The sequence below is a fragment of the Microcaecilia unicolor genome, chromosome 2 (assembly GCF_901765095.1).
Source record: "Microcaecilia unicolor chromosome 2, aMicUni1.1, whole genome shotgun sequence".
In the NCBI taxonomy this organism is placed as follows: Eukaryota; Metazoa; Chordata; class Amphibia; order Gymnophiona; family Siphonopidae; genus Microcaecilia; species Microcaecilia unicolor.
Window position 1 is genome coordinate 254,967,911 of NC_044032.1, and position 18,154 is coordinate 254,986,064.

Consider the following 18,154-nt stretch of genomic DNA (forward strand, 5'->3'; position numbering starts at 1 on the left):
TCACAGAGCCATCCTGCGAGGACGCCCCAGGAAAACTTGGGCACCCCGTTCGATTATGCCCCTCCACGTCACATAACTTATCATGTGCAAGTGCATCAAAAAATGTTTTTATACATATGATTGTGAGAAAGTGAGTGGTATAGCGGCAGGTTTCCTTGAGAACACTCCCTCACTGAGGTTGCAGTTTAGCCATCTTTATGGCAGGTGACCTGCCATGTCAGAGGCTGAATCAGGGGGATGGGGCTCAGACTGGGAGGTGGTTAAAAGCCCTGGAGCAGGTGAATCCGGGAGGCCCAAGAGAAGAGGTCTCCAGGAGAGAGATCCCAAGGGCAGAGATCTTTTGGATGAAGGCTCCAAGTGAAGGAATCCTCCCTAAAGTGTTGGCTAGGCTGCAGTACCTGTAAGGGAGAGTCCTAGGGAAGTAAGGAGTGGTCCTAGCTCAGAGGTTTGTACACTGTAGAAGCCCAGAGATTGCATGAGAAGGAACAGAAGACTTCAAAGGTAAAGAAGTGCTTTTATTCTTCTGTGGTCCTCAGTACTCTAGTTGGAGCCAGGCCTGGATTTATGCATGAGTAACTGGAACTGTACTGAAGAAGACAGAACTGTTAAGAGAGAAGGAAGTAAATGATAATGTGGTTATTGTCCAGGGTGGAAGTGAGTCTGTAACAGGAACAGACTGTCTTGCTTGAATTAATGGTTCACCAATAATTTGCCTGTGTCTGTGAGGTCCTGCCTGTGAGCCAGCTGCAAACCATGTTACCACAACGATCTTCAAAAAGTAATGATAAGTAGTGTACTCTTGAGATATTTTTAACTTAGGGAACCTTTTACTAAGCTGTGGTAAGTACTACCGCACGCTTACTGCAGCTTAAAATGACTAACTGGGGAGTCAAGGCGGAGCCCTAGAGAGCAGACGTGCGCAGAGCTCCTTGTCATTTCAGTCCTTTTACCTAAGAGAAGATTGAGGAATCTTGCTTCCCCATTGGGGAAAGCAAGTAGTACTCCATCTTATATTCAGAAAATGGAAGCTTTTACTGGGCACTAACCATCTACCGGGGCAGTTCCGCTTCGAGTGGTGGCAGTTCCATCCACACTGGTGGTCACAATGACTTTGGATTATGATCGCAACTGGTTCTTTACGTTGTATTTCAGGCACAGAGAAACTTTATTTTGTTCCTTGAAATGTAGGATTTTTTACAGATGTTGCAAAGGTAACTTAGAAGTGTAGTAAACAATTCTTGTTGATGAGACCTAATTTCTGCTTATGGTTCCTTGTAAATGTATGATTAGGTGCAATAATGAATCTTTTATTTTCTTTGAGCTTTCACAGCTTACGATGTTTCAGACTGTGCATCAAGGACAAGTTGTGAGTTCCATGTCTTTAGAGGGGCTGCAGGCTTTGATTTATTTTGCCACTTTCTCTGTTGTGATAACTGTATAATGCCTGCTCTCCAGGGAATGTTTTCTTTTTGTAAGGTTTGTTAAGAATTACCTATATTGTTTGATCTCTTGTCTCTCTCTATTATGGAGGTCTTGTGTAATATGTGATATTTTTATTTCTTTTTTTTTTCTTAGTGTGGATTTATTTTCGTTATCACTACCGATTTTTTCCATTCTCAAGAAATGTCTAGGATACGTAATTGAAAAATCCAATAAAGATTAAAATTGAAAAAAAAGGTTTACCATGGGTCGCGATCAGGTGTCCTGCAGTAAGTTCCAGATTGGTGTGGGCTAATTGCACGCTAAAAATATTTTAACATTTTTGTTGGGGGTGTCTGGGGGCAGAGAATGGGTGTTCCTGTGTTACTCAGTTAGTGCAGCTACATTACTGCGTGCTAGCGCAGGATTAGCGCATGAATTCTTACCACCCACACAACAGGTATTAATGTTCGTACATGCTAATTTCTTTTTTAATGGACACAAGTTAATGGCAACATTAGTGCATGGCCATTAATACAAACATTGGAAAATCAGCCATTTTACTGCTGTGATAAAAATGGCCCTAGTGTGTGGGAAAAACCTGCACAAGAGCGCACTAAGGCCATTTTTTTTACCACAGCGTAGTAAAAGTACCTCTTAGGCTCTTGTACTCATACATATAAAAACAACTTTTTGATGCACTTTTACATACAATGAGTTATGTTTTCTTGTTTTGTTTTGCTTTTGGGACCGATGATTGAATTGTGGAAAAATAGCTAAAGTAGTAACTTTCCTCCTGCCTGCTCTGATTTTCCTTTTTTTTTTTTTTAATTGATTTTTTGTATCACTAAAAGTTTCAATTATGTAAATTTGCTTATCGTATTGATATAATTTGTGGAGAAGTTGTGTTTTGAAGACAGTCCGCTTGATATGCAAAGTGATTTAAGCAGGCAGCAGAGGCTCCTGCTCGCTTAAATCACTTGGAACCACCCAACCACCAATATTCAGTGGCACTTAGCAGCACTGCCCAGTTGAATATTGGCTCTGACTGCCCCCCCCAAAAGTGGGCAGGTCAGGGGCAGTACAGGGGGCAGTACTGGAGAGGAGCTGGCAAGTATTCAGATGCCAGCAATATTCAGTGCCAGCACCCGCATAACTAAGTGGGTGAATTTAGGATAGCTCAAAAGCTGTCCTGAATTCACCTGCATACTCGACCGGGACCCACATAACTGCAAAATCCTTAGAAGGCCCTCTGATTCCATACCCCGCCCCCCTTTCATACCTCGCCCCCCTCCCCCCCCCTCCCCGTCTGCAGAAGCTTTACGAGGCCGCTTCCACTCACGGCGGTCATTTTGAATCGGCACCGGGACCGGAGTCAGCGAGAAGCAGTATGCAGGCGCTCCGGGCAGGAAAGAGGGGGTTCTTTCCTGCCCCGAAGAGGTCACTAGACCACCAGGGCAGTATAGTAAGGGGAGGGGAGGATAGGACACCACTAAGGCCCGCCTGTTCGCCCGCCAACCTACTCGTTTGTCTGGAAATACGGACAAACGGGCAGACTGGCAAAACCCGCCCGGTTGCCCCCCGGCCATGTCCTCAAAAAGAGGACATGTCCGGGTAAAATTGGACATACGGTAACCCCACCCCCCTCCCCTGACATGGGATCCCTCAATCGCTGCTCCATCCTGATCATGCAACTCTCTTGCCCCATCCTTCTAACATGCAGGATAGGCCCCCTGGGTGTCGGGGGGGGGGGGGGGGGGGAGGATAGGAGGGCCCTCTAAGGGTTATGCAGGTCCCAGACAATATACAGCTGGGACCCGCACAACTGTCTTATGGGGGCTCTGGCTGAATATTGACCAGGACCCACGTAAGCTGCACTGGTCAGCCCCACTGATCTTAGCACTGGATATTCAATGCTGGTGGTTGCACATAGCCCAGCACTGACCACTGCTGGCTGAATATCCACCCCGTTGTATGTACCCTTATACCTTTGATTTTGGATGTTTAGCTTTTATAAACTAGCTAGTTAATGTTCAGCCAGCGGCGGTCATTATGTTTTTAAACGCTGACAGTTGCCAGCTAAATTAGACCTGGATATTCAAGGCCGGACCCTGTCCTGGCACTGGCATTGAATAATCTGGGTCTGACTGGACTGCTGCTGGCTGCTCGCAGTTATGTGAGTCCTGGTTGAATTTTGTCTGGGACCCGCATAAATGTTTCTGTCAGTTTCTCCCCCCTCACCCCCCCAGCCAATTCCAGCTCTCCCTCTGAGACCAGACCCCCCCCCCCCCCCCTCGGGGCTTACCTATATTCATGGAGGTCCAGTGGTGGTATCCCAGGCAGGAGCAATCCCCAGTCTTCCTGGCCTTGCCCCTAGTGGCTTCATGTGTTAAAAATGGCTGCCATGAGCTCTAGCAGTAGTTTCTTAGTACCACTACTAGAGGTCAGCCTTCAGGTGGAACTCACAGCAGCCAATTTAACGCCCCTAGGGGCAGGAGCGAATGGGGATTGCTCCTACCTGCTTAAATTGCTTTGAGTATCAGGCAGTAGGTGCCTTTTGAACTTATCACAAAGGCATCATATTATAAAATCAAGCTTATATGTTCAAGAAAGTCCCTTAAACTTACTATTTGCATACACACAGGAAACCAGTGTAAATCTTTCAACAAGAGGGGGTTGAGGGGCATTTCTCTGTGGGATTTCCCTAAAATAATCCAAGCAGCATTTTTAACCACTTGTCATTTATAGCTGGCTATGTGGGTATTTCAGCAGTTCAACTACATTAGTACTAAAAACTGTGTAACCGTTTTAAAATTAGACTGGTAGGGATCAAGCAGGCATACTAGGCACAGCTCAGCTATCTGTAAAATGTGGCATTTCATATCACACTCACGGAAAGATTAACACCCCCCTCCCCACCCTGAGAAAATAAATATGGTGATACCTTTTTATTTTATTGGACTAATAACACATATTGGGAGTAATTTTATCACGAGCATACTTTGTATACAAAAAAATGGCTATTGTAAATTGCATGGGTTCATACCTGTGTAAAAAGTAGGTGCAAAGGAACATAACACCTGCTTTTATGTGATATAAGCAGTGGATTTTCCCCAAGTCCATTTTAATAATGGTCTATGAACTTTTCCTTTAGGAAGCCATCCAAATCTTTTTAAAACCCCGCTAAGCTAACTACTTTTACTACATTCTCTGGCAATGAATTCCAGAGTGTAATTACACGTTGAGTGAAGAAATATTTTTTCTGATTAGTGTTAAATTTACTGCTTTTTAGCTTCATTGCATGCCCCCTAGGCCTAGTATTTTTGGAAAGAGTAAACAAGCGATTCATGTCTACCCCGTTCCACTCCACTCATTATTTTATAGACCTCTATCATATCTCCCCTCGGCCGTCTTTTCTCCAACAATAGGACAATGCCTCTTATCCTATGACTTACTTGTTGGCTGTTCCCAGTTAATGTATGTCTAGCCATATCATTTGTAACAATACCTTTTGTCATTCTCCCAGTTCGTCTTCTTTTCTTTTGGACCTTGTTTGTTTACATAAGGCCTGTACTACAGATGCTTTCATTCTTCTCTCTTGCAGGATTCCTACCATACCTTGCCTTTGTTGTCTCTTCTGAATTTTCTCCTCAACCACACTGTAGAACATGTCAGCCTCATTCTCGTCTGCAAAATTCAGCCCTGCTTGGCAGTCCTGTAGAAAGACCAAAATAAGAGTTTGCTCTAAAGGAGAAAGTGAGCAATTGTTCTCTTTCTCTAGTAGAGAAAAGATAGAAATAATGGGCTTACATTCAGAGGCGTAGCTGGTGGGGGGAGGGGGGGGCGCAAGGGGAGCAACTGCTCCCTCAAATGGAATTCTGATGAAAACAGCGCCTATGCAATTTTAAAAAACTTACTTGTGCTGGCGCCTATTTTTTACACAGTCCACGCCCCCTGACGTCACAACTTGGCTACGCTTCTGCTTACATTGCAGCAGGGGTGATTTAGGATACTGTAGATGTTAGGAAGAACTTTCTAGCTGGAACAAGTCTCCTAGGGAGATGGTAAAATCTCTATCACAGATGTATTAAGAGCTAGTTTTGACACGTGGAGGGTAATTTTTGCCAAATGTAAGGTGGCAAAAACATGCCTATTTCCTAAAGAAATGTAGGCAAATTTTTAAGTGCCATTTTCCACGTATAAACTATACTTTGCATGCAGAAAATACTTCATAAAATTACTCCCAATTTGTCTGAGATGGTTTAGGTAGAGGGAAGGACCACTTAGCTTTTTGAGGTCTCTTCCAGCCTTGGTCTTCTGTGATTCTACCTGAATTTTCTGCCTACAGATTTTTATATTTATATATTCTGTACTGCAGATTTTTACACTCCAATATTCTGTTTTCTCCCTGTTTTCCTGTGAAGGGGAGAATGCCTCCAGCCAGGCCATCCCCTTGCCCTAGAGTTACAGTAACCCTGCAGCTCGCTTATCTGACAGTGAATGTGCATGGGTACTCACATCTGCGCAGAATACATGGAAGTAACGGGTTGAAGCAAGATAATCAAAGGAGGAATACAGCTCCTGTTCCCACACCATCTTTGCCTCCTAGAAGAGAAAGAGGAGGGATGAAATAATTTCTTAGGCATTTTGCCTGTTCCAGCCCATGTTTTTTTTTTTTAGGAAGATGGATAAAGGGCAATGAAACACTGAAAGAAAAGGACTGAATTTAGTGAGTATGGGGCTGTGGCAGGGGTTCTCAACCCAGTCCTCTGGTCTGGACATATCCACAATAAATATGCATGAGATAATAGTGAGGAGTCTCTGTGTGCAATTGCATTATAGGCTGAGGGAGATGCTATAGTGAGGTGTTGTGCAGAAGCATACATCCAGCCACATAAAAGGCGTTTCTATAACACATGTATTGCAGTAACTCCATTTTGGCACGTGTAGACATTTATGCGGCTCAGTAAAAGAGCCCCTAAACATCTTTTGAAGACTCATTATTTTGTAAAAGCCTTTCTGGAAGAATGAAGTAAATTGTTGTTGATTGACTATGGTTGTTTTTAATGATGGTTATGTATATTTATGTCTCTATTGTTTATGTATGTTTATTTGTTACCTGCTTTGGATAGAGGAGGGAATAAATAAATTTAAAATGTGATATATCACCCATAGGATTGACCTTCTCAGCGGTTTGCAATTTAAATTATATATAAAAAGTAAGAAAAAAAATGCCAAAGCCAAAATAGGAAAGAACAAACAAATCAAAAATTGAGTACTAAAACCAACATACAACATGAACATGCCATATCTAGTGCGGTTAATCTGGCCCAGTTGACGGGCTGATGAACATTTGTGAAAAAAAAACCCAAAACTATACATATGTTCTACCACATTGGGTCCCAAAAGCATCTCGAAATAGGTAAGATTTAAGTAATCACTTAAATGCATGAAAAGACTCTTCTGGTCGCAAATATAAAGGCATTGCGTTCCAGGAGAACGGTACAGCATTGCTGAAAATCTTGATATATACAGTTTCCAGATCAAATGTCTGGAAAGATAGAACCACCAGATAATTTTGAGAGCTTGATCTCAAGGAGCTGGTGTACAGTAAATGCTTGTGCCTAAATTGCTGAAACAGTTGTGTAAATTATAGAATTCTACAATTTACACGTGTAACTGTGCACCCTATTCAGACTCCACACATGTATATCCTCCTTTAAACTACATGCCATTGCATTCAGGTGCTGGATTATAGAATGGCTCTTAAGTGGAATGCTGGTATTTACTTGCATATGTGCATGTAATTTAGTCATTTACATGTGTAATTAGCATGTAACTATTAGCATCTTCTTTATAGAATTACTCCCTTATTGCTTCACTTACCTTCAGGTCATATAGTCGAATAAAGTAGGAACGTCTAGGATTGTCCTTCACGAAGCACAGTACCCCACAGCACTGCTTGTTCCACTGACTGCTCCCAGGAGGCAATGCCAGGTACAGCTGTGCCACAGATGTGCACAAACTCTGCAGGGAAAAAGGGTGAATCCAAATAGTGAGCTGAGCATTGAAACAAGAGGCATGTGCTTTCACCACTGCACCCTACTTCATTTCATCCAGCTTTACACTCCTCTTTAATGCAGCAGCACCCTACATTCTGTAGCTTGTACCTTCAGGAGGAAGCACAAGACTAACTACCAGAATGCACTGGGGGAAAGGCGGTAATAGGCTCCCACAGGCCATCAAATCAGATTTTGACCACCCTGTCTGAAATATCAAGTGGTAAGTAGAAGGCCTAGCAGAAAATCAGGTGCACTCATAGACTGCAACTTCAATAGAAGCAAAACCACTATTATACAAACGTAATAACCACAATGAAACAAGAAATAGTACAAAACACGTACTGAAAAACATTCACTAATTAAAACAAGTAATCATAATATTCAAATGAGAAGAATATCATAAGCACTGAAATAGGACTTAATTCTGGGTTATATGATTGTCTCTCATATATATTAATAGATGGTTAAAAAGTAAAGTGAAGGAAGCTATTAGAGCTAAAAGAAAATCCTTCAAAAAATGGAAGAAGGATCTGACTGAAAGTAATAAGAAACAGCATAAGGAATGGCAAGTCAAATGCAAAGCACTGGGAAGGCAAATAGGGACTTTAAAAAAAAAAAGATTGCATTGGAGGCAAAAACACATAGTAAATTTTTTTTAGGTATATTAAAAGCAAGAAGCTAGCAAAAGAATCAGTGGACTCAGTGGTGTGCTGGAGCCGGCTCTGTCCGGCTCGCAAGAGCCGCTTGTTAAATTTTGACAGCTCTTGCGAGCCGGTTGTTGTTGGGGGCGAGCCGGCTCCATTAGGGGAGGTAAGCATGGCAAGAGGGCGCCATCACAGGCCATGCTTACCTCCCCTGCCGCTCCAAAACATGGTAAACGATGTCCTTCACCCCCACCCTCCCGCTGCCGCTCCCATCTGACTTTTTAAATTACCTCTGTTGAAACCGCTATTTAAAGCCCTGCTGCATGCAGGCCGCTCTCCAGGCTTCCCCTGCTTGCTTCGGTAACATTCGCGCCCTTAGTCCTGCCTTCTGACGTCATTTCCTTTTTCCGCGAAGGCGGGACTAAGGGCACGAACATCACCGAAGCAAGCAGGGGAAGCCTGGAGAGACGGCCTGCACGCAGCAGGGCTTTAAATAGCGCGGGCTTTGACGGAGGTAATTAAAAAAGACAGATGGGAGCGGGAGGGGGAGGGGAGGGTGGGGGCGAAGGACATCGTTCGCTGGACATGTTTGGGAGCGGGAGGGAAGGGCAGGGGAGGGAGGAGAATCACTGGGTATGGATGGGGAGAGGGGGGCAGGGGAGAGATTTGCTGGGCATGGATGGGTAGAGGGGGGCAGGGGAGAGACTTGCTGGGCATGGATGGGGAGAGGGGGGCAGGGGAGAGATTTGCTGGGCATGGATGGGGAGAGGGGGCAGGGGAGAGACTTGCTGGGCATGGATGGGGAGAGGGGGCAGGGGAGAGACCTGCTGGGCATGGATGGGGAGAGGGGGCAGGGGAGAGACTTGCTGGGCATGGATGGGGAGAGGGGGCAGGGGAGAGACCTGCTGGGCATGGATGGGGAGAGGGGGTAGGGAGAGACTTGCTGGGCATGGATGGGGAGAGGGGGGCAGGGGAGAGACTTGCTGGGCATGGATGGGGAGAGGGGGCAGGGGAGAGATTTGCTGGGCATGGATGGGGAGAGGGAGCAGGGGAGAGACTTGCTGGGCATGGATGGGGAGAGGGGGACAGGGGAGAGACCTGCTGGGCATGGATGGGGAGAGGGGGCAGGGGAGAGACCTGCTGGGCATGGATGGGGAGAGGGGGGGCAGGGGAGAGACTTGCTGGGCATGGATGGGGAGAGGGGGCAGGGGAGAGACTTGCTGGGCATGGATGGGGAGAGGGGGGGCAGGGGAGAGACTTGCTGGGCATGGATGGGGAGAGGGGGCAGGGGAGAGATTTGCTGGGCATGGATGGGGAGAGGGGGGCAGGGGAGAGACTTGCTGGGCATGGATGGGGAGAGGGGGCAGGGGAGAGATTTGCTGGGCATGGATGGGGAGAGGGGGCAGGGGAGAGACTTGCTGGGCATGGATGGGGAGAGGGGGGCAGGGGAGGGACTTGCTGGGCATGGATGGGGAGAGGGGGCAGGGGAGAGATTTGCTGGGCATGGATGGGGAGAGGGGGCAGGGGAGAGACTTGCTGGGCATGGATGGGGAGAGGGGGGCAGGGGAGGGACTTGCTGGGCATGGATGGGGAGAGGGGGCAGGGGAGAGACTTGCTGGGCATGGATGGGGAGAGGGGGGCAGGGGAGAGACTTGCTGGGTATGGATGGGTAGAGGGGAGCAGGGGAGAGAGGAGAGTTTCAGGACATGGATGGAGGGGAGAGCAAGAAAAATTCTGGACATGGATGGAGGGGAGGGAAGGGAGAGAGAAGAAATGCTGGACATGGAGGGAAGATAGAGGAAGGAGATTAGATGAGGGAAAAGGAATTGAGGAGAGAAATTGCACATGGATGGAGAAAATAGGAAGAAGCTAGATCCACTGGACAGTCAAGTCTGCAGAGGACCAGAAATGAAGAAGAAAGGAGGAAAGAAAAGAAATAAATGGAAAGGAAGCCCTGGAAACGGAGTCAAGGGAACAGATAGAGAGCAGCAGAATCAGATACTGGACCAGCATGATCAGAGAAACAAAGTCACCAGACAACAAAGGTAGAAAAAAATAATTTTATTTTCATTATAGTGTTTGGAATATGTCCACTTTGAGAATCAGGTGCTGAATGTTAAAAGTTTATATTTATTTACTTATTTATGGCATTTTATCCCATATTAAACATGAATTAGATTGTAACCTGGGATCATTTAATTTTTTTTCCTGGAGAGAGTAATGCATTGCCCCCTCCCCCCGGCTATGGCCAGCTCTGCAATTTTGGGGGGGCGCAGAGGTGGGTGGGGGGGCGCAGCGGTGGATGGGGGGGGTACCGAGGTGGACCGGGGGGGGCGCCGAGGTGGACCGGGGAGAGAGCCTGTTGTTAAAAATTTACCAGCACACCACTGGTTGGACTGCTAGACGACCGAGGGGTAAAAGGGGCACTCAGGGAAGACAAGGAGCGGAGGAGTGGCCTAGTGGTTAGGGTGGTGGACTTTGGTCCTGGGGAACTGAGGAACTGAGTTCAATTCCCCGCACAGGCAGCTCCTTGTGACTCTGGGCAAGTCACTTAACCCTCCATTGCCCGCCGCATTGAGCCTGCCATGAGTGGGAAAGCGCGGGGTACAAATGTAACAAACAAACAAACAAAGCCATAGAAGAAAGATTAAATTAATTCTTTGCTTTGGTCTTCATGAGAAAGATTTGGGAGAGACACCAGTGCCAGAAATGGTATTCAAACCTAACGAGTCAGAGAAACTGAATGAAACCTGAATAAGCCTGGAAAATGTAATGGCGCAATCTGACAAATTGAAGAGTAGCAAATTGCCTGGACCGGATGGTATTCATCCCGGATTACTGACAGAACTGAAAAATGAACTTGCTGAACTATTGATAGTAATATGTAATTTATCTTTAAAATCAAGCATGGTACTGGAAGATTGGAAGGTGGTCAATGTAACGCCGATTTTTAAAAAAGGTTCCAGAGGCTGCAACAATGCCTCAAAAAATCATCTACATCCAAGAATATGCAGTTGAAGTGAACCACATACAAGTTCGCAATAGAGCAGCAATCACTGAGTCCGAAGAACTCTATTCTTCAGAGTCGACCTCTCAAAAAACCAGGCCGTGTAGATCCAAGGGCATTCCTAGGGGCCTTAGGATCTCCAAGGCACCTACCATGTTCCTGGATAACCAGACATTTTTAGATAAATGGTGTGTCATCCTTAACAAATGTAGCCTTGAAGTGATTATTCTGATTGCTGAAACATCCCAGTCCAAAAGCAAAGAATTACAGGAGATGTTAGTCTCAAAACTTATACCTTTGCATAATCAAGACCCCCACTATGACACTGTACTCAAAGACATTGATGAAAAATAGCTAAATTCAAAAGGGACACAAAGGAAATAAAAAATGGTAAATTTAGGAGAGTCGAGGCTGACTATCATAAGGGATAGATTTATCCATTTTCCAAAGCAAGACCATATTTTACAAATAACCCCAAGAAAACCCTTGATTCACACTCCAATACCCATACTAGATCTTTTCCTCCCAGAGAAGTCAATGAACATCTTCCCACCGAACACAGGCGTAAGCACATTAGGCGCGATTCGGGAGATCTTTACACATCACCTTTAGCAAGTCCATTCACACGTCCCAACTTTCCAAGCACTTTCAGACATTCCACAGAACGTGACACCTCCCCTGGCGTACAACCAGTCCCTCATACAGATCTTTTTTAGAGGAACTATGGAGGAAGGATACCAGAGATGTTCCCTCACGACAACAACCATATCCCCATGACAGATCTCTCACCAGAGGCAGAGGAAGAGGGAGAGGAAGGACGAGACCAGCACAGTACTTCTACAACAGAGGCCCATTTCACAACCAGTATGTTACGCTTGTGGTCGTGACCCCTCTCAAACTTACATTATTTCTGGTGGCCAGCTTCTTAGCTGGCTTCTGTCTGTTCTTTCTGAGTTAGCTTTGTCTCTGTCTCTGTGTGCTGGCTGCTTCCAGCATGGCTCTAATTACTCCACTATACTGCACCTGTGTGTGTTAAGCCTCTCTATGCTTCAGTATGCTTTCTGCCTGTGTCCTGTAGTTGTGACATCATCAGTCAGGGCCTTGATAAGGAAGTGGTGTTCTTCCATTCAGGGCCTTTGCAAACACCAAAGGTCCTGGTTAGTGTTTGGTGCTGTTAGCACTTCTGCCTTGTCTTGCTTGCCTTGAATCCTATCCTGATTCCAGTCCTGTTGGCTCCCTTTCCCTCTTGTCTGAGAACCCTGTATTCCTGGTGCTGTTAGCACTTCTGCCTTGTCTTTCTTGCTTTGAATCCTATCCTGATTCCAGTCTTGTTGGCTCCCTTTCCCTCCTGTCTGAGAACCCTGTATTCCTGGTGCAGTTAGCACTTCTGCCTTGCTCTTGTCTGGGTGCCTGGTGGCACTTCTGAATCCTGTCTGCTTTTGGCTCCCTTTCCCTCCTGTCTGAGAACCCTGTATTCCTGGTGCAGTTAGCACTCCTGCCCTGCTCTTGTCTGGGTGCCTGGTGGCACTTCTGAATCCTGTCTGCTTTTGGCTCCCTTTCCCTCCTGTCTGAGTACCCTGAACCCCTGTCTGCCTTGCTTTTGTCTAGGTGCCTGTGGGCACTTCTGAACCCTGTCTGCCCTGCTTTTGTCTAGGTGTCTGTGGGCACTTCTGAATCCTGATTCCTGGTGTTCCAGCCTGCTAGTTCCAGTACCAGTTTTCCTCCAAGCTCTGCCGGCTGCCTGCACCCGGGGGCTCAACCCTCGGGGAATGGCGGTTAAGTGTAGGTGAAGCCTAGGTCCAGTCCCGTGTGTTCCTGTCCAGTGTGTTCCAGTTCAGTGCGTACCAGTCTGGTGCGTTTCAGTCTAGTGTGTTCCAGTTCAGTGCGTACCAGTCCGGTGAGTTCTAGACCAGTGTTGGTTGGTGGGTTTTGCCTGCTGCTGCCTCTCCTCATCAGCAGCCCAAGGGCTCATGATTACTCCAGAGTCCGTGCCTGCGTGTTTTGAACCTGAGAAGCTAACACAGTATTAGTTGATTCGACTCCTATCTATCACAACATGACATGAATCCTATCGAAATAGGCATTCTCAAGAAGGGCTTATCCTTCGTTCCCATGACAGGATACAACGCCTTCCACACCCGAGTTGATCTCTTCAAATTTTATCGAAAATTCCAAATTATACATAACTTTTCAAAATCATAAACTCCGTACCAAGACGCATCCATCATCAGGAAACCTTCCACGTGGATCCCTCCGGGCCAGGCGCATCCTTTGATAATGGCATTCAGTTCCTGTGTCGAAAGAGACATCAAGCAACTCGAAAGAAATAAGAAACCCCAATACTACAACATCAGCACTTCTGAACGCAATGCTATTAAAGATTTGGCCAATAATCGTGATATTATCGTCAAACCCGCAGACTATGACGGAAGCATTGTTGTTATGGACCACACTAATTATATTATTGAAATTAAGAGACAATTAGATGAGCCTGAATTTTATATTCCTTTGGACAAGGATCCCACAGAAGAAATCCAAAAGGATATCACAGAATTAGTAGATATTGCCTCCAAGATGGGTTTTCTCACACAGAAAGAGAAAGACTTTTTACAAGTTACACATCCAACTACCCCGACCATCTACATCCTACCAAAAATACACAAGTCATTAGTAAACCCACCAGGGAGACCAATCATCTCTGGCAATGGTTCCATTCTGGAACCCTTATCCATATTTGTCGATTTCTTTCTAAGACCATTCGTTCCATTAATACCTTCATACATACAAGACATCACACACATGATTAATATTCTGAAAGAGTATGATGGACCTTTGTCAGATACTATCATGGTCACTATGGACATTGAGTCATTGTATACCAATATTCCACAATTAGAGGCCATACAGATTATCGAGAAACCCCTACGAGGCAGGTCTACACATAAGAGGATACCCAATCACCTTATCTTAACATGTGCCACCATTGCACTTACAAAAAACTATTTTGGATTTGATAAGACATACTATCAACAAATCAAGGGGACGGCTATGGGTTCTAGCATGGCTCCCAATTTGGCAAACTTACAGTATATGTCGGTGACTTTGAAGACCAACATCTTACAGCTCATCCTTTCATTCAACATGTCAAAATTTACCGACGTTACATAGTTAATATTTTCATCTTGTGGCAAGGGACTGAAGAAACTTTAAATTCCTTCTTCCAGTGGCTCAATATAAGAGATCCAAACCTCAGATTCAAGATGGAGTATGACAGGAATGAGATTCATTTTCTTGACTTAACCATCACCAAGCACGAATATTTGTTTAGGAGCACGATTTATAAGAAGCCGATGGACCATAACATCTTTTTGCACTATTCTAGCTACCACAATCCCAAACTCAAAAGCAGCCTATCATTGTGCCAGTGTCTTCATCTATGTTGGATATGTACAGACTTTGAAGAATTCAATCATCAGGCGCAATTCATGGGCGATAAATTTGCAGCAAGAGGATATCCTCAGAGGCACAAGAGCATGTAAACCAATTGAATCCTACTCGGGAAAAGAAGGCTCCTGACATAGTTTGTACACTGAAGTATTCTTTTTTTGGCTAAACACATTTCACGTTCTATCCGAAGACATTGGCATATTCTTGAAGGTCTCAAGTGTTTTAAAAACAAGTCATTGGTTATTGCATACTCTAGAAATAAAAATCTTAGAGAAAATCTGGTTCCTTCCACTCTACCAGAAATTAAAACCACATTAGGCACTCCACATTTAGGACATAGGAAATGTGGACACTGTATTGTACGCAATCTGTGTCTTGAGGCCACTGTTTTCACCCATACCATTATGAGCAAAACCTTTTCTTTGAAGCACACATCTGACTGTAACACTGCCTCGGTTATCTATATCATTCAATGCCCATGTCCTCTTTTGTATGTGGGAAAAACCATTAGAGCAATTAAAACACATATCATAGCTGCATCAACATGAAAGTAGAATCTGCACCTCTTGTCCAACATTGGTATGCAGCTAACCACACTGCACCAGACTTATGTTTCATTGTGTTTAAGACCTTCACTAAAAAGTGGAGGGGAGGTAATTTTGACAAACTCCTACTACAAGAAGATCAGAAACTGATCTCTGAGTTGAACACACTGAGTCCCCATGGTCTCAACAAAGAAATTGATTTCCGCCCATTCCTTTAGGATTTGTTTTACATCCATCCTCATCTTATCTGCACCCATACAGACTCTATGCACAGGTTTTGATTCTCCATGAAAGGTACCTTGAGCACATTCCATATACATGCACATTTTGTCTACAATATGTTTATAGCCGTCAGCATATTGTGTCCTCATACACATACGTCAGGCTCAGTATCTGGCTGTCTTCAAGTCTAGGCTTAAAGCCCACCTCTTTGCTACTGCTTTCGACTCCTAACCATGACTATCTTACTCAACACCCTCACTTATCACCCCTACCACTGCAATTTCCCCACCCCTAGCTGTCTGTTCATCTGTCCAATTTAGATTGTAAGCTCTGTTGAGCAGGGACTGTCTTTTCATGTTAATTTGTACAGCTCTGCGTAAATCTAGTAGCGCTATAGAAATGTTTAATAGTAGTAGTAATTTTTTAATATACATTTTTCATTTCAAGCCATGTTTTATATATATATTCTATATATATCTTAATGTGGTCACTCACATCATCACACAATTATTTATAATGGATGTCTAGGGTTGTTATTTGCAATTATATTGACTGTAAATGTCCTATTTTTTTTGTACTGTGTTTATCCTATCTTTTTTGAATGTTCAATATTCATTCTTCAAGGTTGTAAAAGTATTTTATATATTTCATGCTACTGATTATTGATTATTTGCTACATGAGGTGTGTAACTTTATGTATATGGCACTGTCACACAATGTTTGGTAAGATATGTTATCTTATATTCTCCAATGGTAACATCACTGTTATTGTATATGGTTTTTCATGTTCATCCTTGATACATAATTTTAGTTACTATTTACAGCACAATAGTATACCATTTATTATTTTAAACTGGTCATCCGTTACACTTTAATAATAAATAAATTTTGTTCTGCCACAGTCCCGACTAAACATAGGTCGTTTCACATACAACCTAGATACATCTGATTTCCCAATCATGCAATAGGTACTCTTTACGCAGATGATTAAATTGATAAGTCAGTTTTTTCCAGCCTATATAACATATTGTTTCATAGTTTTCCTTATACTGACAGTTATATTTCTTATCATTTCAACTTTCACCCGTTTTGTCAATATTTCAAGTAATTACATTAATTTATCTAGTACAAAAGGTTTTTATTTGTTCCATATTAAACATCTCTATGCTGGTTGTTTACTTGCCTCTACACGTCACTCACTCACACACTCTATTCACATTGCTTTTCCATATTCCCCATGCTCCGTTTTAGCTTCAGTGTATGCAGTGCTTTTCATCTCTCAACCACACTTTGAGTATTTCCATATCAACAACCATTCACCCTTTCATAGCTCATTTCAGCTACGTCACGGATTCACTTTATTTAAAAAAAATTGGGGGGTTTACTGCTTTAGACGTTCACTGGTTCCGTTATGTCCCCTCCAATGATTTTAGTTTAGTACAAAATTATCTACATTTTCAGTAACATAGTAACATAGTAGATGACGGCAGAAAAAGACCTGCACGGTCCATCCAGTCTGCCCAACAAGATATAAATTCATATGTGCTACTTTTTATTTGTACCTGTCCTCTTCAGGGCACAGACCATATAGACAGTACTCTCGTGTCATGTCATCGTGATGTCACATCCCTTGCTTTTCGCGGACTTTTCCTTTCAAAAGTGGGTCATTGTCTGACAGCTGTTTTCAACACTGTTCACTACATTGCCTTGCCTACGATTCAGGCATACTTTTATATCAACGATCTTTTTTTTATATACTTTATTTATTATCCTTTCAAAATTTTAACAAGAATAAACTTGTCAAAGAAATACAGCATAATTCAAAATACAGGAAATTTACTTTCACTCTCAGCTTAAATTTTTAAATCAAGACAGAAACATATCATCTCGATCATATAGGAAATTAAATAAAAAAGAAAATCATATTTATATCTTAAGCTCTATTTTCTGCTTCCTTAGACCCCAATATCAAATGGGGAGGGGGGTGTTATGAATAGAGAAGATTACATGACATAAACTTTTAATATTTAACATTGTGGTGTTTCCTCAAATTATTATTAATGATGTTATTTTTTCAGTTGTTTCATATCTAGAAAAGATTTTAGCTGCTCTGGTGAATAAAATATATATTTTGTCTCTCCCAGTTTTACTACACACTTACATGGGTAAGCTAGAAAAAAAAGAACCCCCTATCTCCACAGTTCTTTTCCTCATAGCCAAAAATGCTTTCCTTTTTTTGCTGGGTTTGTTTTGTTACATCAGGAAATAACCACACCTTCTCACCTCCAAAGAGGGTTTTAGAATTCTTAAAACAAAGTCTCATAACTGAATTAAGATCCTGTTCAAATACAAATGAAACAATAAGTGTAGACCTTTCAGTTGCTCCTTCTAAAGATTGTTCCAATAATGCTGAAATATTCAAATCTATGTTTGCTTTCACTGCAACTCCCATCCCTCCTTCTTCTCTCCTGGAATTCGGAATATAATACAGTTTATTTATAGGAGGCATTGCTTCTAAAGGTAACTTCAAATTCTCATTCAGGTATCTTTTAAACAATTCCACTGCAGTATTTCCAGGAAGTTTAGGGAAGTTTAAGAGGCATAAATTCAAACGCCGATTGAAATTTTCTAACTGTTCAATCTTTCGACATAAATCTGTATTATCTTTTGCTACCGTATCTCTAAATGCTTGCAGTGATTCAACGTCTTGTTATAAACATATAACTTTAGCTGCCAATTCTTGTTTGACCGAATCTACTGTTAACTTCAACTCTTCAAATTTAAGATTAAAGGTAGCAACTTCACCTG

General features: G+C 43.4%; 1 protein-coding gene across 1 annotated transcript in view; it reads right to left on the bottom strand.

Moving 5' to 3' along the window:
• WAS (WASP actin nucleation promoting factor) overlaps positions 1-18,154 on the bottom strand; it is an 89,859-nt gene that overhangs the window by 53,850 nt on the left and 17,855 nt on the right. The window contains exons 2-4 of the mRNA XM_030193953.1: positions 7,306-7,446; positions 5,938-6,024; positions 5,038-5,134 (exon numbers count right to left, since the gene is read on the bottom strand). Of these exons, the coding sequence (XP_030049813.1) occupies positions 5,038-5,134; positions 5,938-6,024; positions 7,306-7,446 (325 nt within the window). The remainder of the gene's footprint in view (positions 1-5,037; positions 5,135-5,937; positions 6,025-7,305; positions 7,447-18,154) is intronic.